General features: G+C 36.9%; 1 protein-coding gene and 1 long non-coding RNA gene across 7 annotated transcripts in view; one reads left to right on the forward strand and one right to left on the reverse strand.

Annotated features, from left to right (window-relative positions):
* LRBA (LPS responsive beige-like anchor protein) overlaps positions 1 to 25174 on the forward strand; it is a 718950-nt gene that overhangs the window by 551476 nt on the left and 142300 nt on the right. For all 6 annotated transcript variants that reach the window (XM_087437546.1, XM_087437548.1, XM_087437549.1 and 3 more), the window contains exon 47: positions 17488 to 17640. In XM_087437546.1, the coding sequence (XP_087293672.1) occupies positions 17488 to 17640 (153 nt within the window). The remainder of the gene's footprint in view (positions 1 to 17487; positions 17641 to 25174) is intronic.
* Positions 1962 to 11035, reverse strand: LOC147915825 (uncharacterized). The gene is made up of 3 exons (XR_015553807.1): positions 10948 to 11035; positions 3288 to 3426; positions 1962 to 2739 (listed from the first exon to the last, which is right to left on the reverse strand). It is a non-coding gene; the product is annotated as an uncharacterized LOC147915825 (long non-coding RNA).

Here is a 25174-nt window from a genome sequence, read left to right on the forward strand (position 1 = left end):
AGTCCATTGACGTTTAAAGTAGCTATTGATAAGTGTGTACTTACTGCCATTTTTAAACTTTTTTTCTCAGTGTTTTAGTAGTCCTTCTCTGTTCCTTTCTCCTTCTATACAGAATTGATGGTCTCTTTAGTTTGACCTCTGTCTGAAAGCTCCACTCTTTAACTCCCCTCCTCCCTCATTTTATGTTTTTGATATCATATATAACCTCTTTTTTGTGCATTTGTATCCATTGCCCTCTTATCATGGAAATAGATAATTTTTCCTATTTGTGGTCGTCTCTTTTCCCCTTAAAACAGGCCCTTTAACATTTCTTGTAGCACTGGTTTCTTGGTGACAAAGTCCTTTAATTATTGCTTGTCTGGGAAATTTTTGATCTCTCCTTCCATTTTGAATGATAATCTTGCTGGGTAGAGTATTCTTGGCTGTAATTTTTTTCCTTTTAACACTTTAAATATATCTTGCCACTCTCTTCTAGCCTGTAAGGTTTCTGCTGAGAAGTCAGCTGATAGCCTTATGGGGTTTCCTTTGTATGTAACTTGCCTTTCTCTTGCAGCTTTTAGGATTCTCTCTTTATCTTTAATTCTGGACATTTTGATTATGATGTGTCTTGGTGTGGGTCTCTGTGGGTTTATCTTGTTTGGGGTCCTCTGTGCTTCCTGTACCTGGATGTCTGCTTTCTTCCTTCGGTTAGGGAAGGTTTCATCTATTATTTCTTGAAATAGATTCTCTGCCCCTTTGTCTCACTCTTCTCCTTCCGGGACACCTATAACATGGATGTTAGCGCGCTTGATGTTGTCCCAGAGGTCTCTTAGACTGTCCTCACTCTTTTTAATTCTTTTCTCTTTTACCTGTTCACCTTGGGTAATTTCTTCTAGTCTTTCGTCCAGCTGGCAGATCCGTTCTTCTGTATCCTCTACTCTGCTTTTGAGTCCCTCTAGTGAATTTTTCATTTCCAGTATTGTATTCTTCATTTCTGATTGGTTCTTTTTTATATCTTCCATTTCTTTGTTGACATTCTCAGAGTTCATCTATTCTTCTCCCCAGATCAGTGAGCATCCTTAACACTCTTAGTTTGAACTCCCTGTCAGGTAGGTTGCTCATTTCTGTTTCACTTAGTTCCTTTTCTGGAGTTTTGTCCTGTTCCCTTACTTGGAATGTATTCTTTTGCCTCCTCATTTTGCCTCTTTCCCTGTGCTTGTGTCTACGTATTAGGTAGATCAGCTACGTCTCCTGCTCTTGGATAGATGACCTTATACAATGCCTTAGGAGGCCTGCAGTGTGCTTCCCTCAGTTCTCAATGTTCCAGGGGTGACCCCTATGTGGGCTATGTGTGTCCTTCTGTTGTGGCCTGTTTGTTCTCCCTGTATATGCCCAGGTAGGCCGAGTTATGCTCCTGGTCAGCTGTTGTAATGCTCAGCAGTTTGTAGTTGTTGTGGGCCCTTCAGTCTCTTTATCAGGTGTGGGGAGCCCCAGCTCAGTTGGCTGCAAGTTCTAATACCACATTTGTGTTGCAGTATTTCTTTTAAGTGAGTAGGCCCCCAGCGTGGCAGGTTGTTAGGCTCAGGGGCTTGCAATTGCTGTAAGCCTCCAGCCTTTAGGTCTCTTGTCAGCTCTCTGAGGATTGCAGCTGGGTGGGGCTGACCTCAGGCACGGGAGCACCCAGTTGTTTCAAGCTTTGGAAGGTGGGGCAAACCCCCTATGTGGGTCTTTGAGAAGCACAAGTCTTCTGCAGCTGACAAGCCCTGCTGCCCGCAGGTCCACACACACAGTCAACACAGTCCTGCCCTGTGTGTGTGCCCCGACCTCCCGAAGTGGACCCAGTCTCTCCACGGCGGGAGCCCCACACACTCCGCCACTGCCCCACACTCTCCACCCATTCCTTGTGCACGCCCTGCCCCACTGAAGTCGGCTCAGTTGCCAGGCTGCAGAGAATCCAGTCACCAATCTATGCAGGCCCACAAGTTGCCTGAGGGCTTGTTGTTGGGTGGGGCCAGTCTCTAGGGTGGGCTGCCTGCCCTGGCTGAGCTGCATTAAATTGGTGCTCTAGTGGGTGGGGCAGGCCCTGGGCTAGCAGGCACCAGGGAGAACTCCAATGGCGTCTGTGACAGCACGCCCACACCAGGCCACAACAATGGCCGCCGCCAGTGTCCCAGTCCCTGGAGAGGTCTCACCTCTCACCGAGACGCACTCAGGGCCTATCAGGTGAGTCTCTTTTCACCAAAGCATTATGCACCTTTCTTTCTGGTGATTTTAGGATCCTTTCTGAACTGGGTGAGTTTGCACGCGGGCCCTTTAAGAGCCGGTTTTGATTTCTTTGTGAACCAGCTTTTCTGGGGGTACTCCCCAATGTTTTAGTAGCAGGCCAAGTCAGATATTATACCACTCGTCTCTATTGTGCTGGGTCCACAAGATGCCTACAGCGGGGGCGCTCCCCAGCTCAGGGACCCCCGCCTCCAGGGAGGCTGCGTACCTTTGGGCTGCTCCACGGCGGCCGTGAAGCTGGCCGCTTGTGAAGGCGGCGTTTTTTCTCTCTGGAAGGGAGTTTCTGCCTCTTTCACCTCAATTAGGATTGTCCTTTGTTGCAAGAGTTCCTCTTATCCAGTTTTCAGTTCTGTCTCGGGTAATTTTTCCACGAGTAGTTGTAAATTGGCTGTGTCCACAGGAGGAGGTGAGTTCAGAGTCTGCCTACGCCGCCATCTTGACTTCTCTGAACACTTTTCTTCTTATGCTATTTATATACTGGGCAGAAAAAAAATCTTTTAAGGCACTTACAAAATGCTTTTGTCTTCCTAAAGTAGAAAAATGTACACATGTCAGCTATGATTTGTTTTTTGACTGGTGATCTTCTGACATTTTTGTTCAATTAAAAATGTAGACTAGGTGCCGGCCCAGTGGGGTAGGGGTTGAGTTCACACATTCTGCTTCGGAGACTGGGGTTCGCAGATTTGGATCCCAGGCACGGACCTATGCACCGCTTATCAAGCCATGCTGTGACAGGTGTACCACATATAAAATAGAGGGAAATGGGCATGAACGTTAGTCCAGGCCAACCTTCCTCAGCAAAAAGAGGAGGATTGGCAACAGATATTAGCTCAGGGCTAATCTTCCTCATCAAAAAAAAAAAAATGTAGACTGTTCATTAATGTGTTCCTACACTGATATTAACTGTTCTCTGCCATACTCATAGCAATACATATGTATATATGTATGCATTTTACAACTTGCTCCAGAAAGGATTTAAGATGGGCATTTTATTTATGTCGCGTCTTCTTGCAGTTATAGCTTACCTGTTTGCATTATTAATGTCCATTATCTCTTCCCAAATTACAATTTCCTTGAAGATAGGGTCCTGAAACAGCAAAAGCCTTGGTGAGGATGTCCAGTCCAAATATGGAAGTGAAAAAATGTGTTGAAAGCAGGAGAGAACTGTAAAATATTGAGAGTATTCATCATAAAGTGAGGCATGTTAAGCTGTACTGTCATTGGTAATAAAAAAACAATAAATTTGTATTAAATGTGATAGTTGTTTAGTAGGAATTATTAAGTATCAAATATTTTTGTGGACGTATTTATTTTTACAAATAAATTTTGTTAAATGCCCTTAGAATTATTTTAAATGCTTTTATGAATGGGCATGATTCAGTGAATGACATGTTAGCTTTAAGAATCAAGCAAGTTGAGTCTGTAATGTGGGATTTTTATCAGGGGTCACATTACTGATAATAATAATAATAAGATCTTATGTGCATATAGAATTCTGTATTATCTCATATTAGCCTCACAACAACTCTTTGTTTGAGAAATGACAATTGAGGTAAGGGTCAGAAAAATTAAATTAATTTAAGGATGTGTGACCAGTAAGTTGAGTAGATAAGACTCAAACCCAATTATTCTCTCCACTATATTAGATTGAAATAGATTATCTATTATCTATTGGTTTGTAATCCATGATTTTTCTTCCTTTTAATGCATTTGAAATGACAGTTTTATAATATCTAAAACCGCACCATATTTATTGGATCTGTCTAGAAGGATTATAGATTTTTTTTTCTTCTTTAATTTAAAAAATTGCTATTACGTTTCTTTTACTAAAGGAAAAAATAGCATTTTATCTACTAAATAAAGAGAAACTAAATTTAAACATCAGTTTGAAAACTTTCAGGTATGCAGTCCATTTAAAATGAATTATATGTTCAATTCAACTCTAATCAGTATTTTTTAAATTTTTTTATTTATGGGCTAACAAAATAAAAACTTGAATGTTAAAATGTATCAGAACATGTACATTATTTTTTTCCTGATCTATTGTTTATCAGCTCTTTTTGTTCATTAAGAAACCTTTATAGATTTTTTTTGTAAAATATATCATTTTTCCAGTGGAGAAAGGCTAAAATTTCAGTTTCACATCTTTTTTACTATCCATGTCCCCAAAGCAGTATACATTAAATTATTTTTTTTTTTTTTTAATTTTTTGTTTATTGCAGTAACATTGGTTTATAACATTGTAAAAATTTCAGGTGTACATCATTGTACTTCTATTTCTGCATAGATTACATCATGTTCACCACCAAAATACTAATTACAACCCATCACCACACACATGTACCCAATTATCCCTTTCACCCTCCTCCCTCCCCCCTTCCCCTCTGGTAACCACCAATCCAATCTCTGTCCCTATGTGTTTGTTTATTGTTGTTATTATCTACTACTTAATGAAGGAAATCATACGGTATTTGACCTTCTCCCTCTGACTTATTTCACTTTGCATCATCCTCTCAATGTCTATCCATTTTGTCACAAATGGCTGGATTTCATCGTTTCTTATGGCTGAGTAGTATTCCATTGTATATATATACCACAGCTTTTTATCCATTCGTCCCTTGATGGGCACTTAGGTTGCTTCCAAGTCTTGGCTATCGTGAATAAGGCTGCAATGAACACAGGGGTGCATGTACCTTTGCAAATTGGTGTTTTCAAGTTCTTTGGATAAATACCCAACAGTGGAATAGCTGGATCATATGGTAGTTCTATCGTTGATTTTTGAGGAATCTCCATACTGTTTTCCATAGTGGCTGCACCAGTTTGCACTCCCACCAGCAGTGTATGAGAGTTCCCTTCTCTCCACAACCTCTCCAACACATGTTGTTTCCTGTCTTGTTAATTATAGCCATTCTGACGGGCGTGAGGTGATATCTCATTGTAGTTTTGATTTGCATTTCCCTGATAGTTAGTGATTTTGAACATCTTTTCATGTGTCTGTTGGCCATCTGTATATCTTCTTTGGAGAAATGTCTGTTCAGGTCTTTTGCCCATTTTTTAATTGGGTTGGTAGTTTTTTTTGTTGTTGAGATGCATGAGTTCTTTATATATTTTGGAGATTAAGCCCTTATCAGATGTATGGTTTGTGAATATCTTCTCCCAATTGTTAGGTTGTCTTTTCGTTTTGTTGATAGTTTCCTTTGCTGTGCAGAAGCTTTTTAGTTTGATATAGTCCCATTTGTTTATTTTTTCTATTGTTTCTCTTGCCCGGTCAGATGTGGTGTTTGAAAAGATGTTGCTAAGACTGATGTCGAAGAGCGTACTGCCTATGTTTTCTTCTAGAAGTTTCACAGTTTCAGGTCTTACATTCAAGTCTTTAATCCATTTGGAGTTAATTTTTGTGTATGGTGTAAGGTAAGGGTCTACTTTCATTTTTTTGCATATGGCTATCCAGTTTTCCCAACACCATTTGTTGAAGAGACTTTCTTTTCCCCATTGTATGTTCTTGGCTCCTTTGTCAAAGATTAGCTGTCCATAGATGTGTGGGTTTATTTCTGGGCTTTCGATTCTATTCCATTGATCTGTGTGTCTGTTTTTGTGCCAGTACCATGCTGTTTTGGTTACTATAGCTTTGTAGTATATTTTGAAATCAGGGAGTGTGATACCTCCAGCTTTGTTCTTTTTCTCAGGATTCCTTTAGCTATTCGGGTCTTTTGTTGTTCCATATAAATTTTAGGATTCTTTGTTCTATTTCTGTGAAAAATGTTGTTGGAACTTTGATAGGGATTGCATTGAATCTATAGATGGCTTTAGGAAGTATGGACATCTTAACTATGTTAATTCTTCCAATCCAAGAGCACGGAATATCTTTCCATTTCTTTGTGTCTTCTTCAATTTCTTTCAGAAATGTTTTATAGTTTTCCGTGTACAGATCTTTCACCTCTTTGGTTAAGTTTATTCCTAGGTATTTTATTCTTTTTGTTGCAATTGTAAATGGGATGGTATTCTGAATTTCTCTTTCTGCTACTTCGTTGTTAGTGTACAGAAATGCAACTGATTTTTGTATGTTGATTTTGTATCCTGCAACTTTCCCATATTCGTTTATTACTTCTAAAATGTTTTCTGGTGGATTCTTTAGGGTTTTCTATATATAAAATCATGTCATCTGCAAATAGTGACAGTTTCACTTCTTCCTTTCCAATTTGGATCCCTTTTATTTCTTTCTCTTGCCTGATTGCTCTGGCTAGGACTTCCAATACTATGTTAAATAGGAGTGGTGACAGTGGGCATCCTTGTCTGGTTCCTGTTCTTAGAGGGATAGCTTTCAGTTTTTCACCATTGAGGATGATATTAGCTGTGGGTTTCTCATATATTGTCTTTATTATGTTGAGGTACTTTCCTTCTATACCCATTTTATTCAGAGTTTTTATCATAAATGGATGCTGGATCTTGTCAAATGCTTTCTCTGCATCTATTGAGATGATCATGTGATTTTTGTTCTTCATTTTATTAATGTGGTGTATTACGTTGATTGATTTGCGAATGTTAAACCATCCCTGCATACCTGGAATAAATCCCACTTGATCATGGTGTATAATCTTTTTAATGTATTGTTGTATGCGATTTGCTAGTATTTTGTTGAGGATTTTTGCATCGATGTTCATCAGTGATATTGGCCTGCAGTTTTCTTTTTGTGTTGTCCTTGTCTGGTTTTGGTATCAGGGTAATGTCAGCTTCGTAGAATGAGTTAGGAGCTTCCCTCCTCAATTTTTGGAAGAGTTTGAGAAGGATAGGTATTAAGTCTTCTTTGAATGTTTGGTAGAATTCACCAGGGAAGCCGTCTGGTCCTGGACTTTTATTTTTGGGGAGGTTTGTGATTACTGTTTCGATCTCCTTACTGGTGATTGGTCTATTCAAATTCTCTACTTCTTCTTGATCCAGTTTTGGAAGGTTGTATGATTCTAAGAATTTATCCATTTCTTCCAGATTGTCGAATTGGTTGGCATATAGTTTTTCATAGTATTCTCTTATAATCTTTTGTATTTCTGAGGTGTCTGTTGTAACCACTCCTCTTTCATTTCTGATTTTACTTATTTGTGCCTTCTTTTTTTTTCTTGGTGAGTCTAGCTAAAGGTTTGTCTATTTTGTTGATCTTTTCAAAGAACCAGCTCTTGGTTTTATTAATTTTTCTATTTTTTTGGTCTCTATTTCATTTATTTCTGCTCTGATTTTTATTATTTCCCTTCTTCTACTGATTTTGGGCTTTGTTTGTTCTTCTTTTTCCAGTTCCTTTAGGTGCATTGTTAGATTGTTTATTTGAGATTTTTCTTGTTTGTTGAGATAGGCCTGTATTGCTATAAACTTCCCTCTTAGAACCGCTTATGTATCCCATAAATTCTGGCATGTCGTATTTTCATTTTCATTTGTCTCCAGGTATTTTTTGATTTCTTCTTTGATTTCTTCATTAACCCAGTCGTTGTTCAGTAGCATTTTGTTTAATCTCCATGTATTTGTGGCTTTTCTGATTTTCTTCCTATAGTTGATTTCTAGTTTCATACCGTTGTGGTCAGAAAAGATGCTTGGTATTATTTCAATCTTCTTAAATTTATGGAGACTTGTTTTGTGGCCTAATATGTGATCAATCCTGGAGAACGTTCCATGTGCATTTGAAAAGAACGTGTATTCTTCGGTTTTTGGATGGAATGCTCTGTATATATCTACTAGGTCCATCTGTTCTAGTGTGTCGTTTAAGGCCAATGTTTCCTTATTGATCTTCTGTTTGGATGATCTATCCGTTGGTGTAAGTGGAGGGTTAAAGTCCCCTACTATTATTGTGTTACTGTCTATTTCTGTTTTTATGTCTGTTAATAATTGCTTTATATATTTAGGTGCACCTACATTGGGTGCGTAGATATTTACAAGTGTTATATCCTCTTGTTGGATTGTTCCCTTGATCATTATGTAATGCCCTTCTTTGTCTCGTTTTACAGTTTTTGTTTTAAAGTCTATTTTGTCTGATATGAGTACTGCTACCCCAGCTTTCTTTTCATTGCCATTTGCGTGGAGTATCTTTTTCCATCCCTTCACTTTCAGTTTGTGAGTGTCTTTAGGTCTGAAGTGTGTCTCTTGTATGCAGCATATATATGGGTCTTGTTTTTTTATCCAGTCAGCCACCCTATGCCTTTTAATTGGAGCATTTAGTCCATTGACGTTTAAAGTAGCTATTGATAAGTATGTACTTACTGCCATTTTTTAACTTTTTTTTTTTTTTTTTTTCCTCAGTGTTTTAGTAGTCCTTCTCTGTTCCTTACTTCTTCTATACAGAATTGATGGTCACTTTAGTTTGACCTCTATCTGAAAGCTGTACTCTTTAACTACCCTCCTCCCTCCTTTTATGTTTTTGATATCATATCCAACCTCTTTTTTGTGCATTTGTATCCATTACGTTCTAATCGTGGAAATAGATAATTTTTCCTATTTGTGGTCTTCTCTTTTCCCCTTAAATCAGTCCCTTTAACATTTCTTGTAACACTTGTTTCTTGGTGACAAACTCCTTTAATTTTTGCTTATCTGGGAAAATTTTGATCTCTCCTTCCATTTTGAACGATAACCTTGCTGGGTAGAGTATTCTTGGCTGTAAGTTTTTTCCTTTTAGCACTTTAAATATATCATGCCATTCTCTTCTAGCCTGTAAGGTTTCTGCTGAGAAGTCAGCTGATAGCCTTATGGGGTTTCCTTTGTATGTAACTTGACATTCTCTTGCGGCTTTTAGGATTCTCTCTTTATCTTTAATTCTGGACATTTTGATTATGATGTGTCTTGGTGTGGGCCTCTTTGGGTTTATCTTGTTTGGGGCTCTCTGTGCCTCCTGTACCTGGATGTCTGTTTCCTTCCTTAGGTTAGGGAAGTTTTCATCTATTATTTCTTGAAATAGATTCTCTGCTCCCTTGTCTCGCTCTTCTCCTTCCGGGACACCTATAACACGGATGTTAGTGCGCTTGTTGTTGTCCCAGAGGTCCCTTAGACTGTCCTCACTCTTTTTAATTCTTTTCTCTTTTACCTGTTCACCTTGGGTAATTTCTTCTAGTCTTTCTTCCAGCTCACTGATCCGTTCTTCTGTATCCTCTACTCTGCTTTTGAGTCCCTCTAATGAGTTTTTCATTTCCAGTATTGTATTCTTCATTTCTGATTGGTTCTTTTTTATATCTTCCATTTCTTTGTTGACATTCTCACTGAGTCCATCTATTCGTCTCCCCAGATCAGTGAGCATCCTTAACACTCTTAGTTTGAACTCTCTGTCGGGTAGGTTGCTCATTTCTGTTTCACTAAGTTCCTTTTCTGGGGTTTTGTCCTGTTCCCTTACTTGGAATGTATTCTTTTGCCTCTTCATTTTGCCTCTTTCCCTGTGCTTGTGTCTACGTATTAGGTAGGTCAGCTACGGCTCCTGCTCTTGGATAGGTGACCTTATCTAAGTGATGGCTTAGGAGGCTTCCAGTGTGCTTCCTCAGTTCTCAATGTTCCAGGGGTGACCCCTATGTGGGCTACGTGTATCCTTCTGCTGTGGCCTGTTTGCTCTCCCTGTAGGCGCCCAGGGAGGCTGAGTTATGCTCCTGGCCAGCTGTTGTAATGCTCAGCTGCTTGTAGTTGTTGTGGGCCCTTCAGTCTCTTTATCAGCTGTGGGGAGCCCCAGCACAGTTGGCTGCAAGTTCTAATACCACATTTGTGTTGCAGTATTTCTTTTAAGTGAGTAGGCCCCCAGCGTGGCAGGTTGTTAGGCTCAGGGCCTTACAATTGCTGTAAGCCTCTAGCCTATTAGGTCTCTTTGTCAGTTCTCTGAGGATTGCAGCTGGGTGGGGCTGGCCTCAGGCACAGGAGCACCCAATTGTTTCAGGTTTTGGAAGGTGGAGCAAACCTCCTATGTGGGTCTTTGAGAAGTACAAGTCTTCTGTGGCTGAGAAGCCCTGCCGCCCACAGGTCCACACACACAGTCAACACAGTCCTGCCCCGTGTGAGTGCCCCGACCTCCCCAAGTGGACCCAGTCTCTCCACGGCGGGAGCCCCACACACTCTGCCACCGCCCCACACTCTCCACCCGCTCCTTGTGCACACCCTGCCCAGCTCAAGTCAGCTCAGTTGCCAGGCTGCAGAGAATCCAGTCACCAATCTATGCAGGCCCACACGTTGCCTGAGGGCTTGTTGTTGGGTGGGGCCAGTCTCTAGGGTGGGCTGCCTGCCCTGGCTGAGCTGGATTAAATCGGTGCTCTAGCGGGTGGACCAGACCCTGGGCTAGCAGGTCTCAGGGAGAACTCCAATGGCGTCTGTGTCAGCACGCTCACACCAGGCCACAACAATGGCCGCCGCCAATGTCCCAGTCCCTGGAGAGGTCTCACCCCTCACCGAGATGCACTCAGGGCCTATTAGGTGAGTCTCTTGTCACCGAAGCACTGTGCACCTTTCTTTCTGGTGATTTTAGGATGCTTTCTGGAACGGGTGAGTTTGTGCGCGGGCCCTTTAAGAGCCAGTTTTAGTTACTTTGTGATCCGGGTCTACGGGGGGTGCTACGCAATGCTTTAGTAGCAGCAAACTCAGATATTATGCTGCTGGTCTCAATTGTGCTGGGTCCACAAAATGCCCACAGCGGGGGCGCTCCCCGGCTCAGGGCCCCGCGCCTCCAGGGAGGCTGCGTACCTGTGAGCTGCTCCCGGCGGCCGTGACGCTGGCGGCTTGTGAAGGTAGCGTTTTTCCTCTCCAGAAGGGAGTCTCTGCCTCTTCTACCCCAGTTGGATTGTCCGTTGTTGCAGGAGTTCCTCTTATCCAGTTTTCAGTTCTGTCTCAGGGGTAATTTTTCCACGAGTAGTTGTAAATTGGCTGTGTCCACGGGAGGAGGTGAGTTCAGAGTCTGCCTACGCCGCCATCTTGACTCCGCCCCCTATACATTAAATTAGTTACCTTCCTATCGTGCTTATATTTGAGTTTTCAGGATTTCATATCTTAGTAGTATAAAATAAAATATAAACTTAGCCCTGAAGTAGCATTTTTATATTTATTTCGATTTTGATTATCTTGTTTCTTTGGGTTAATAGATTAGTATCTGGCATGGTTGCCCAGGTATTATCAAAGTGATGCTTTTAGTTCAATGGATAGACTTGGTGATTATTAGAAGGAGAGTCATACAGCTTCACTGCAGAAGCCATTCATATCAGTGGGGATCATACCTTAATAAAGAAAACTAAAGCATATGTGTGGTCACAACCAATCCTTGTCATTATGCCATGAAAGCCTTGGGATTTGTGATCAAAGCAATGCGCTTATCCTGAACTATGGTATAACCTCTGGTTGAACCTTTCAGGTTTTTATTTTAGGAGATGATACACTACATTTTGACCATGTACCTGTCTCTAAAACCCATCTGCCTAATTAAGTGATAGAGATTAAAATTATTGTCAGCAATTCAGAAGAAAATGTGAATTGTAAATATCTCTGTCTTCTGTCAGTGTTGTTTACTTATCATTTTCCACTGATGTTTTAAAGAATTGCTGAACATGTGTTTTTTATCCAGTGCTGAATGTTCTGTTCTGATGAATATAAAACATACTTCACTTTGTAAATGTACATTAGAAGTACTAGAAAGACATAATCTTTGGCTCTGTTACTAAATTTCATCTGTCAAAGGAGATAATTTTGAACTGTAATATTTGATATTCTAAGAACCAAGTAATGGTTCTTAGAAAGATGCTTTTAGGATTAAGATGGAATTCTACTGTGTAACTTGAATGTCACTATCACCCATAGTAAAATTTAGGGAATATATGTACTTATTTATTTCTTTTGTCACATAGTGGTGTACCTCAGTTGAGTTCAGCATGTTTATTTTATATTAACAGGATATTCAACTCCCATCAACTGATTTATTTATGCAGATTTCCTTATAATGAGGTTGTAATATGTTTTAAGTATATATGTTCATTCTTATACTTAATTTAATTGGGCTCATTTGATGATGTCCTTTAGACTATATGTAGATTCTTCATAATCTTTCCCTTCAGTGTTAATTTCATGAAACATTTGTCCTATTTTAAATTCATGTTCATTTTTAAAATTCCCTAAGGGAAAAAATTTTTTTCTTTTTTCTTTTTTTTTTTTTATAATTTTATTTATTTATGTTTTCCCCCAAAGCCCCAGTAGATAGTTGTATGTCATAGCTGCACATCCTTCTAGTTGCTGTATGTGGGACGCGGCCTCAGCATGGCCGGAGAAGCGGTGCGTCGGTGCGTGCCCAGGATTGAACCCGGGCCACCAGCAGCTGAGCACATGCACTTAACCGCTAAGCCACAGGGCCGGCCCGGAAAAAATTTTTTTCTTGTGGCAAAAAAGGTAAACTTTGTAGCCTGGCCACCATAGCTTTCCACACTTTGACCCTACCTACGTCTCTAACTTTATCTCCCACCCCGTGTACGCCAATTAAATAGTTTTTCATTGATCACTGGAAACAAATGATATGCACGTTTCCATCTCTGTTCCTCTTCTTAAGATATTCCCCTTATCAGGACTCTTCTTGACTTTCCCCTCTGCTTATTTATCTTTGAGTTTAAATACCATTTTTTAATCATTCATTCAACAGATTTTTACTGAATGCCTAATATGTATCACACACTGTGTTTAGGCTTTGGAAGTATCGTGGTGAACAAGATAAGTAAAGTCTTCAATCTCATGGAGTCTTCAATTTAGAGGGAGATAGAAGCAGACAGTTATAATACAGTTTGATGAGTGTTGTATTAGGGAAAAACAATGTATTATATTCTTTTCCCAAAAGCTTTCTCTGACCACCCCACCTTTTAGACATCATTTTCTCTTGAATTTCTAGACTGCTATTTGTTCGTATAACCAATTTTCTTCTAATAAATGTATCCTTTCACTCTTATTTAGCAATTTAGATCTGTGATCTGTAGGGGGAAAAACACTCGTGTCTCCATGTCCCAGACCCTAACAGAATTCTCTGCAAGTAAAAACTAAATAAATGTTTTTTATGATAATGTGTTACATCACCCTTCATGTCTACCTAAGGCATAAATCAAATAATCAATTAAATAAGAGGAATTTCTTAAAAGTTTTATTCTTTTTATAAAAGTAACATTTACATTGTATTTCTATTTCTGCCTATAATGAATTCTCCTTCCATTTTGTTTCCTAGAAATAATTATCATTGAACATATTGGTAACTTTTTATCGTTGAAATATATATAAATTCATAACCACAAACTCAAGTATATAAGAAAAGTCCCAATTTGAAATCAAATCTTCATATTAGGCTAGAGAGAAATTCATTTACAGTCATTAGAGGATTAGGGCAGAGTCCTCCTTTTACCAAGGCTTGAATGAGATCCACGCCTATGTGGTACCTAGAAAATTGGTCCTCACATCTTCAGTCCATCTTGTTCATTAGTAATATCCTCATTGTCTAAGACGCGTTGTCTTTTGGAAGCAGGCAGCTCTGCTGATTTTACCAAGCTTTGGTGAAGAAATGTTTGCTGATGCCCAAAGCCCTGGTGCCAAGGAACTAACTTCCCTAAGTGCACCATGATGAGGCCACCGTGTAGAGTAGGGCAGATTGTTCTCTTTGGGGGGAGGGGGGGCTTGACTGAAGGAAAGACTGGAGCTGAAATCCAGCTTGTACTACACTTACAAATTGAATTCCCTTGGGCCTGTATTAGCCCAGAAGGATTGCGTTTTTCTAGTTCCTACAGAGGTACTATATGGGGAAGTAGTGACCCTGATCATCACTCGCCATCCCCTGGGTTCCAGCCTAACCTCTTCATCTCCTCTCCTTCCCCTCAGACTTCAAGAAAGCTAACACAGATTTTGAGAAACTTGCTTACCTAATCTTGGGGGGAAAAAAATCTCTCTCTCTCTTCCCTGGTTTCTCTCTCTTTAAAAACACTAACTTTTAACATTGCTTCTCCTAGATGTCTTATATAATCTCCTCTGTCTGCTTAGACTTTCACAAGAGACAGAAAAAGAGGATATCTTTGAGAAGCCTCTGCTCTGGACCCTGCAAATGTTCTGGAAATGTCTGACTACTCTTGAAATTGGAGGGTTATGGGATAGGAGGTAAAAAGTAAAGAGAGCAAAACGCAAATTCGTATCTCGATAAATTTCAAGTGAAATACTAAGCTTAATTTTTAATTAACAAAGTTTAAAATTTTAATTTTGAAATATTTTTATAATGTCCATAATACAAAGGATGTCTATCTTTAGTAGGAAATCACAAATAAGATCTTTGCTAATTATGGAAATTGATAAGTTATTAGCTCCTTCCCAGCATGTTCTATAGAAATTATATAACTGAAAGTTGAACACGGTCTAGTAAAACTTAAAAGTTTAAAATCGCTTTCTTCATATCTTTTATTAAAAATTTCTTGTTTATTTTATGTGTATTTTTACTCCATTTAATTTCTAGTTAAATTAAGTGAATTTATATTTGGGGTAAGCTGTCAATATTAAAGTAACAAAATAAATTTATATGTTTAAATAAATTGGGCCAAGAACAAAATATATTTCTGTTAATTGAATTTAGAACTTGTAAAAGAACCAGTGGAGAGCATTTCTGTTTTGAGCAAATATATTTGTGTCAGTTTGTTGAGCAACTTGAGTAAAATGATAGATGTAGAAGATAGAGAAAAACGTACAGAATCATAAGAATTTTGGTGCTACATAAGAGAGATTAAAGACTTTATTTTTATGACCAGTGCTATGAAAGGTCACTTGTTCCATTTCAGCTCTCTAGACGTGGTCTCGAGAAAGAGTATTTTTTGTGTATATCTTTGCTATGTGATATGTATCTCTGATTTATGATAGAAATGGCTGATCTCCCGAGTTTTAAAACTTAGGAGAAACTTAGCCTCTAAAATTCAGTCATTATACTTGTTTTGAATCTTAGGAGAATTATTACACGGAAGCATAGTGAGTATAACAGGCAAAAGGAGAACAACATCTTATCATGAGAGCCTTGGGGTGGGTGGGTATTATTGAAATTAAAAGAATTAGTATTTAATTAAGCCAAAATGCTGCTTGTGATTTTGAATACACAAGGGAGGTATGGTCTTCCTTCCTATTATAGAACAAGGCTTGGGAATAGTAACATTCCTCTTCATTAGCACAAGTAATACGGAGTGAAAATAAGACATTTTGGTAAAATTTCTCAAAGTTGGAATTTACTGAATGGACACTTCAGCAAATTAATAATAGATAGTCATAAAGTGACTTATCTTCATATTTGGGTAAATAATAATTATAGCATATTTTTAAAATTCTGTTTGATTAGTTTTATTAAATAAACATTTCATATGTATTTACATATTACATATATAGTATATATATTTTTTTCAGAACCAGTTGTTTTCTTATCACGAAAGAATGAAAACTTTGTTTACTTTTTTAAAAAAGTCACTTAGAGGCCCGGCCCTGTGGCATGGTGGTTAGGCGTGCGCGCTCTGCTGCTGGTGGCCCGGGTTGGGATCCCGGGCGCCCGCTGACACTCCGCTTGTTGGGCCATGCTGTGGCGGAGTCCCACATGAAGTGGAGGAGGATGAGCACGGATGTTGGCTCAGGGCTGGTCTTCCTCAGCAAAAAGAGGAGGATTGGCAGATGTTGGCTCAGGGCTGATCTTCCTCACCAAAAAAAAAAAAATCACTTAGAATATACATGAGAAACATATTTAAAATGTTTAGCACTGTATTTACTATATAAATAGAACTCATGCTTATTTGATGATTAAGGACACAGGCTTTAGAGTTAGACAAGTCCTGATCTAATTTCCAAATTTATCATAAATCAGCCGTGTAACCTTGGGCAAATTACTTAACTTCTTTGAACCTTAGTTCATTTTTTAAATGGCCATGATACCTTACCTTGTAAAGTTGTTGTGAAGACTAAATGTGATAAGGTTTATTAAGAGTGTATTTTTGTCCCTGACTCATCTCATGCAATAAATGTTAGCCCAAACAAATTGGATATACCTTTTTTGCGTAAAATAGCACTCATGTCTTTCCTCCTCTTGTCAGTTAGACTTACATGCATCATTTTTGGAGATGAGAATCTTAAAATTTTTGTGTGATCACTGTGTCATTTCATTTGTGGTTGAACTTTTAACAGGGTTCTTCCTTTTTTAAAAAAAAAATTGTTCAATTTAAATGTTTTTCAAATCTTATGATCAGGTGGTTGTCAGGCATTTGGAGGACCAGCTCATTTCTACCCTGCTTAGTTAATTATTGTGATTGTAAACAAAGGATATACAATTCAAAGTCAAGCAACGTTTCACATGGATGATGGAGGTGATAATAGCTTAATTCTTGCTGGATCTTTTTTCTTTGCTCTAGTGAGTTCATACTGACCTTGTCCAAAATCTGATGACCTCCCTATTTTACTCAACTGTTTGGAAAGCTGGGCCTGCCATAGCTGGCCCTGAGGGGGTATCTGAAAGACCACTGAGTCGCTGACCCATGTCAAGACTGGATTTCAAGTCTGATCTACAGGACCTCTGAAATAGTTAACATGGGGCTTATTGTACACAAAAACCTAACCTGCTGCATTTTTCTGCTTACTAAATATCCTAGTAAAGTGTATTTTAAATGTCCTTATTAAAGTCGTATTTAATTTACTCAGTTTCTTATAGAGGTCATTTTCTAGACTAATTATAAATTTCAATCTTTTGTCAGAGGTAATATCTTAAAACTAAACTTGAATGTTTTGAAATGTGAGCAAAAGATACTGTTAACCCATGGCTAAACAATAATGAATATCTTTCTGGTTGATGAAGGGACCAAGGCAGTGTCATTTTAATGCTTAAAAAGATTTTATTTTTTTCTGGCAAAAATAGCATATATCTCATAAAAAAGAATCTCATTTAAGCTGTTATTGTTGCAGCATGTTAATCTCTGTTTATATTTTGTCAAACCTTAAATATTACTCGAATGTTGGTATTTAAGATTTTTGAGGTTATGAGACTTGTCCATATAACCAACCAGTAGATGTTATTTAAATTTGGTTGGATGGGATCTGTCTACCTTAATAGAAACTTTGTGATAGGGCTATGATATGAAAAGAGAAAAAAAATTCCCTATGTTTATTTCGTTCTACTTCTGCACAATAGGAAATGATCAGGCCCTTTTATGAATTTCTAGTCAGTATGTTACAATTTATAATATGGCATTGTCTTTTATTTTTATATAGGAGTTGATCCCTGAATTTTATTATCTCCCTGAGATGTTTGTCAATTTCAATAATTATAATCTTGGAGTGATGGACGACGGGACAACAGTGTCTGATGTTGAACTTCCTCCTTGGGCCAAAACCTCAGAAGAATTTGTTCGCATAAACAGATTGGTAAGATAGTAATCATCTACTCTGTCTGTCATGAGCCTTTTCTCAAAGTATCTTTCATGTGTTGGTATAATCACTAACCCTTGCTCTTCTGGACAAAGCTGTAGTTGATAGGGATAACTGAAAGTGACATAATAGTTCATGAATAGTTCATAAAATGTCATGAATAGTTATGAATCTCCATATATACTTTATAAGATGTTATTGACTTAAAAGGTATAATGGTTTCTTTTAGTCTCTTATGCAGAATTTAGGTTACTTTCATATGTACATGATAATTCAAAATTACAAATGAAAGTTATAAGTGAAACTGTAATTCTATTCTTTTTCAAACATGGGTTTCTTGTACCAAGAAAAGACATAATTTTGTGTTCCTGGTCAGAAGTCTATTACACATTTTGGTAATAGAAATAAGATCTTCAAATTATATCTTGTATCTGTCTTTTGAAGGAAATCTTCATGTAATATTTAGAATATGAAAACTTAAAAACTTAAAAGCACAGTAATCATCGTGCTTACGCACAACTGTCTAGACTCCTCACTAGTATACTCTTTAGTGTCCTGTTATATGGGTTCTGTATTATTTTATGAAAAAGTAATATGACTTTTCCGTTTTGCCTTTAAATGTCATAAGCTGGAATCAGGGAGCTTTATTCTCAGCATTTAAAAGTAGTGTCTTTATCATACTCCACATAAAAAATGAAATCTAAATTGCATTATGTTTTTAATTTTTACTTAAACAAGGAAAATTATTTGCATTTTAGTTTTCTAGGTGGCATTTCTTACCTTATATACCACCAATTGTATTTTAATCCTGTCTTCCAGGTCCTAATTGCAATCTCATTATTACTGAAATTTCACATTTTATATATATTGGAAGCAATGCAGGAGGATGGAAAGAACATAGGCTTTTAAGTTAGACCAGTTTTCCCTATCTTGGATAAATTGCATTGCTGGTTATGGGACCTTAGGCAAGTTAACCTTTCTAAGCCTTGGTTTCCTCATTTGTAATGGAAATTATGAGTATAAAATTGTAGTTATGTATGTAAAACACCTAGAATATTCTCTGGCTTACAGTAGGCACTCAGAAAATAGTACTTAACGTTATTCTATCACAATCTTAAGGTACATGTTACATTTGACTTTTACCCCAAACATTTTTTTTTAGATTCTCATTAGGTTACTATAATTAAAAGGAGAGCCCAAGACAAAGCTTAGTTCTGAAAGATACTGAAGGAGATGTCAAACTTTTAGATGTGACAGTTTGTGGTTGTGTGATTCTTTTTCCCCCAGGGGCACATAGAAGTCAACAGAAAGTACAATCATTGTGCAATTTTTTTTTTTTTTTTTGCTTTCAGTAATTGTCTACCCTTTTAAAACACATTTATTGAGGTATAATTTACATACCATGAAATTCACCTTTTTAAAATTGAACAATTCAGTGAGTTTTAGTAAATTTGAACACTTGTGTAACCATCACCACAATCAGCTTTAGAACACTTACATCACTCCAAAAGATTTCCTTGTACCTGTTTGCAGTCAGTCTCTGCTCCCTCTTCTAGTCCCAGGCAACCATTGATTCTGTCTCTACAGTTTTGCTTTTTCTAGAAATTTTATATAAATGGAATCATGCAATATGTAGTCTTTTTGTCCCTGGCTTCTTTTACGTAGCATGATGTGTTTGAGGTTCATCCATATTGTTGCATATGTTAGTAGTTAATTTCTTTTTATTACTGCATAATATTCCATTATATAGATATAACATTTTATTTATCTATTTACCAGTTTATGGACATTTGGGGTTTTTCCAAGGCTGTGGTGAATATTTGCATATTGTTTAGGGTGGACGTCTTTTTTTATTTCTCTTGGGTAGATTCCTAGGAGTTCAATTGCAGGGTCATATGATAAGAATATGTTTGCTGTACTATTTTGCATTCCCAACCAACAATATATGGAGTTCCAGTTTTTCCATATTCTTGCCAAGATTTGGTATTGTCAATCTTATTTATTTTAGCCATTCTAATAGATATCTCATTGTGACTTTAATTTGCATTTACCTAAAGACTAATGATGTTGACCGCCTTTTCACAGGCTTATTTTCTACTCATATATTTCTTTGGTCAATTATCTATTTAAATATTTTGCCTATTTTTAATTGTATTGTTTGTCTTTTTATTATTTAATTGTAAGAGATCTTTATATTTCTCCATAAAAATCCTTTATCCAGCATTTGTTTTGCAAATATTTTTTCCTAGTCTGTGGCTTGTCTTTTCATTTTTTAATGGTTCCTTTTGAATCACCATTTTTAAAAAATGTTTTTACTCTTAGGTAGATATAAAATAATATTTATATAATATTTGGAAAGTATAAAAACTCATCCCTATTCTTGAGGAATATTATATATATATATATATCTTTTGCCAGTCTTCCTCTGTTTTGTATGTGGGCTGCCACCACAGCACGGCCACTGAGAGACACATGGTGTATGTCTGCGCCCTGGAACCGAACCCAGGCTGCTGAAGCGGAGCGCACCAAACTTAACCACTAGGCTACCAGGGCCGGCCCTTGAGGAATATATTTTTAAGAAAGAAATTGAAATCATGTTCTGATCATTTTATTATTGAAACACTTTTTCTGAAATATGATTTAAACTTTCAAATCTCAAGGGAACCAGCTCTCTATTAATCATTGTCATATTTAGTATTTTTAAAAGTACAAAGAAATTTGTTAGTGTGTTTACTTTGCTTTAAAAGAAGTCTAAGAGGTAGAAATATTTGAATAAATTATATTTAAAACTTTTCAACAATATTTTGACAATTAAGAAAGTTTAAATATGTAAATTAACAGTACCTCTCATCTCTGCTCCCTCTACCTTCACCTCAGAGGAGCCAAATCTCTTTGGGACAGGTTTCCCAATGGCACCAAGGAAAAGAAGGTGGCAACTTACCAAATTGTTTTCCAATCACATTTTGGTTTTGTCTGCCCATGTCTAAACTTAGACATGACTTTGAAATTAGATACAAAATAATATTTTACAATACTAACTGCACATTCATTATAACTTATTATCAAGTTATTAACCATTTGTCTCAGTGATTCCTCTTCCTATGAGTTTTACAGATGGCTTCATAGCTTAGGTTCTGTATAAGCTTACATTCTTAACTGAACTGGATCAAAAAAGTCACTGCAAGTTAAATGCAAACATAGTTTAGAGTTGAATATTTACATCTCTGATCATTTTAACTCATAATTAGGAAAGATACTTGATTTTACTTATATGTATCTGTATGAAAGAATTTAATAACTCATTCATTCCTTCAAAAATATTTATTATACACCTATGATGAACAAAGCTTTCGTACAGTACAGTCCACATTGATTCATTTTATAGTCTCCTGTTAACTTTCTATAAGTGACTAGATTATTGGTATGGTATTTTATGTATCTGTTAGCATAAGGGTTTTATCCCCCTCCTCTTTTTGGTTTACTTCTTCAAGTCCACAGATTTTATGCAATGATTGTAGCTCATGAAATGCATACTACTTTGATCTGTGACCTTTTTGTGGTGCTAATCGGGTTCCTGATATCATTATACCTTACTCATTAATCATATTTCCTGCAGCCCGTCAGGCAGCCAGACAGCACAAGTCCCTGTTTTCAGCCCTCTGTTGGCAGGTTTCTGCTTTTCCAGATTATCACAGACGATACTTTGGCTTCTCATAGCCAGAGCCACATCAAGCTGTGTGTTACAATTAAAGTCAGATGGTCCTTAGGTTGAACAGGGATATAGTGTTGCAGCTGTCTCTCTTCCTGGAACAAACCAGCACCAAAAACAGATGATCTATAGGACAGTGAATAATAACAGATTGTACAGTACTCCGTTGGTAGCAGGGGATCACAAAATTAATTAACTGACACACTCATTTTAAGATACTCAGCATGTCTTTTTTAAGTATTTGGTTGCCCATCTATTACTTCAAGGGGATAGGATATTTTTAGCAGCATGATTTTGATGGTGGACCAGTAATGCTACATTTTCTATTTGTGTTAGAGCACTGTAACTACCACCTTATTACTTAACCATTTTAATCCTCAGAGCTTTCTGTAAGTAATGTAGATCTAAATGTAGGATTGGTAAATTGGCTAAAGTGTTGGATTTATATACAGAAGATAATATCCTGTGTATTTTAGAAAGAAAACCCACATGGGTCTGATTAGTCTTTCAGGTAACTAAGTTATATTTTCTTTGTTCTGAATAATTGGAATCAGGGTAAAACCAAAACAGTCTTAACTACATCCCAGAGATTGGTCTGTGTTATTTAATATTATCTGGACCAGAAAAAAATCATTGTTATTCCAAATACCGCTTCAGAAATATAAATGAGAAACAGGCTTTCATATTTTTAAATAATATGAAAATGTATGCGTTCAGACTGCTCATCATTTATCTCTTATGATATAATGTACATGTTATGGACCTATATTATATTGCCTCTTACAACCCTTGAATTTTTAGTTGAATAAGAGACAAAGAAAACCATACTTTGAGCAGTAATGATAGGTCTATTTATAAAAGTTGGTGAAGTGGAGCATTTTGTTTTAGCTGAAGGATGTATGATTTATTCAAATTGCAGAAATAATCATAAAAGTAATTCATTCATTTAACAGGTACTTACTGAGTGCCTATTTGTGTGCTAGCACTGTTAGAGTCAGTGAACAAGACAGAGGATATCCCTACTCTTTTGGAGGTTACTTCCTCTTTGATAACTTAGGTTGTTGAAATAGAAAGCTTTTCAAGGCTGAGAGGTGGCATGAATCTAATAAAGGAAGGTTTCCATTGATAAATCATCCTGAGGTTGCCAGTTAGAATCACATTTGCTTTTGTGTATCTTATGTAGCTTTTATCTTCTCTACTATTTCATAATGGTGACATGAGTAGTCACTTGCTTGAGAAGGTAAAGAAAAATAAAATGAGTATGTTATCTCCTTTCCAGACGATATATGGACAAATTAAAAGCAGTGATAGCTTTTTATATTATTGTCTGGGAGAAAAATGAAATTTTCAGATTTCGTTTCTCCACCAACCTTATTTTTTCCTATTTATTGCTAAAATGTAAATCTATACAACTTAAACCTTCATAGATCTTATATCTGTGAATGAACTAGGTTAATTTTTTCTAACTTTTTCCTTGGAATGGAAAATTTACAATTCTCAAGTGATGACAACATAGTTAACACTAAGAATCTCATGTTTCTGATGAAAAAGTGTTAAATGCACGTGTAGCAAGACCTATAGCTTGAGATGGCTGAGTTTCCAATGATATAGCAATTAGATTATTGTAATGGCATATTATGTTCCAATTTACAGTGTTTGGAAACACTGTAAGGTTGAGAGGTTTGATAGAGATTTGAAAGGGGTTGCACTTTTTTGACCTTTGTTCATATCTTTGTTTCCATTTTCTGAGGAAATGGCATTTAAAAGCCTGTTTCTTAAGAGAGCTGACCAGACAAAATTTATTTATTTATTTTTCGGAGTAGAAATGCCAGAAGCTAACATGCTTTTTTCATATTGTTCTTTTTTCAGTTGCCTTTTCATCTTCCACATTGATAATGATATGGCCAAGAATGTAAATAGCCAAGGTGGCTGTAGTTGGTAATAATTATTCTCAACTGTGGATATATCCCTCCCTCCCTCTCCCCAACCCCTGCAGTGTTTGGATCTAAATCCCTGCCTAAACGGGCAGATATGTATGAGGTTTAAAAAATACCTAAATTACTATTGTTTGGTTTGCTTTTAGTCTTGGTGTTTAATTTACTGTGAAAATTCTAGTTCAGAAAGGACACTCTAAATGAGTGAAAAAAAAAAGATGTACCATGTTGACAGGTTGTTAATTCTCCTCAAATTTATTTATAAATTCAATATAAAAACCAATCCAAGTCCCAAGAGGTTTGTTTTGTTTTGTTGGAATATGACAAACTGATTGTAAAGGGCAAAGGTTCAATTATGGCCAAAACCCTCTCTGAGAAAAAGAACAGGTTTCAGAGGAATTACTTTACTATATATCAAGAATTATTATAAAGCTATAGTAATTAGGGGAAATTAGGAGAAATAGACTAACTGAAGTGAACAGAAAACCCAGAACCAGACCAGGACATATAAAGAAACTTCATTTATTATAGAGCTGGTATTGCAGATTTGTGGGGAATCTGTGCTGAGATAAATAGTTGTTGTATCAGTTTTGTAAGGCTGCCGTAACAAAGTACCACAAACTGAGTGGCTTAAACAACAGAAATTAATTGTCTCACAGTTCTGGAGGCTAGAAGCCTGAAATCAGAGTTTAGCAGGGTTGGTTCCATCTGAGGGCTTTGAGGGAAGGTCTGTTCTAGGCCTCCTGTTGGCTTGTGTATAGCTGTCTTCTCCCTATGCCTCTTCACATCATCCTCCCTCTGTGCATGTCTGTCTTTGTGTCCAAATTGCCCCTTTTTATGAGGATACCAGTCATATTGGAGTAGGGACCCACCCTACTCCGGTATGACCTCATCTTAACATAAATACTTAGATATGTAATGACGCTAGTTCCAAATCCGGTCATATTCAGAGTTACCGGGAAGTTAAGATTTTGACATATGACTTTTAGGGGACACAAGTCAACCCATAACAGATATCAGTATGGAAAAAAAAAGAAATTGGAACTTTGTCTTATACTACATACAAAAATTAAAGTATATTAAGGCTTTAAATATAAAGGCAAAACTATAAACTTTTAGAAAGTAATACTGAAGTATTTCTTTGTGATTTTGGAATATGGAAAAGTTTACCAAACAAGAAACAAAAAGTGAAATATGATATATTACATTAATTGGTTTTTGGATGTTAAACCAACTTTGCATTCCTTGAATATATCTCACACTTGGATGGTATAAATTTTTGATATATATTTTTGTTGTTAATATTTTGTTGAGAAATTATTACTTTTGAGGATTTTTGCATCAATATTCATGAGGACTATTGGTATATAGTTTTCTTGTGATATCTTTGTCTGACTTTAATATCAGGATAATATTGGTCTCATAGAATGAGATGTGGCAAAATGTTCCCTGTTCCTCTATTTTCTGAAAGACTTTGTGCAAGATTGGTGTTATTTCTTCTTTAAATATTTGGTGAGATTTACCACAGAAGCCATCTGGATAAGAGATTTTCTTTGTGGGAAGATTTTAAATTACCAATTTAATTTCTTTACTTGTTAAAGGTTTGTTTAAGTTTTCTGTTTTTTCTTGCATCAGTTTCAGTAACTTGTATCTTTCTAGGAATTTGTCCATTTAATCTCAATTGTCTAATTTGTTGGTATCAAGTTGTTCACAGTATGCCTTATAATCATTTTAATTTCTCTAAGGTTGGTAGTGATGTTACCTCATTCATCCCTGATTTTTGGTAGTTCGTATCATCTTTTTTTTCTTGGTTAGTCTTGCTAAAGGTTTGACAATTTTGTCAATCTTTTCAAAGAACCGAATTTTCACTGATTTTTCTCAGTTGGGT

Source organism: Ceratotherium simum, chromosome 12, assembly GCF_057802395.1.
Source record: "Ceratotherium simum simum isolate JZ-2026a chromosome 12, ASM5780239v1, whole genome shotgun sequence".
NCBI classification, from domain to species: domain Eukaryota; kingdom Metazoa; phylum Chordata; class Mammalia; order Perissodactyla; family Rhinocerotidae; genus Ceratotherium; species Ceratotherium simum.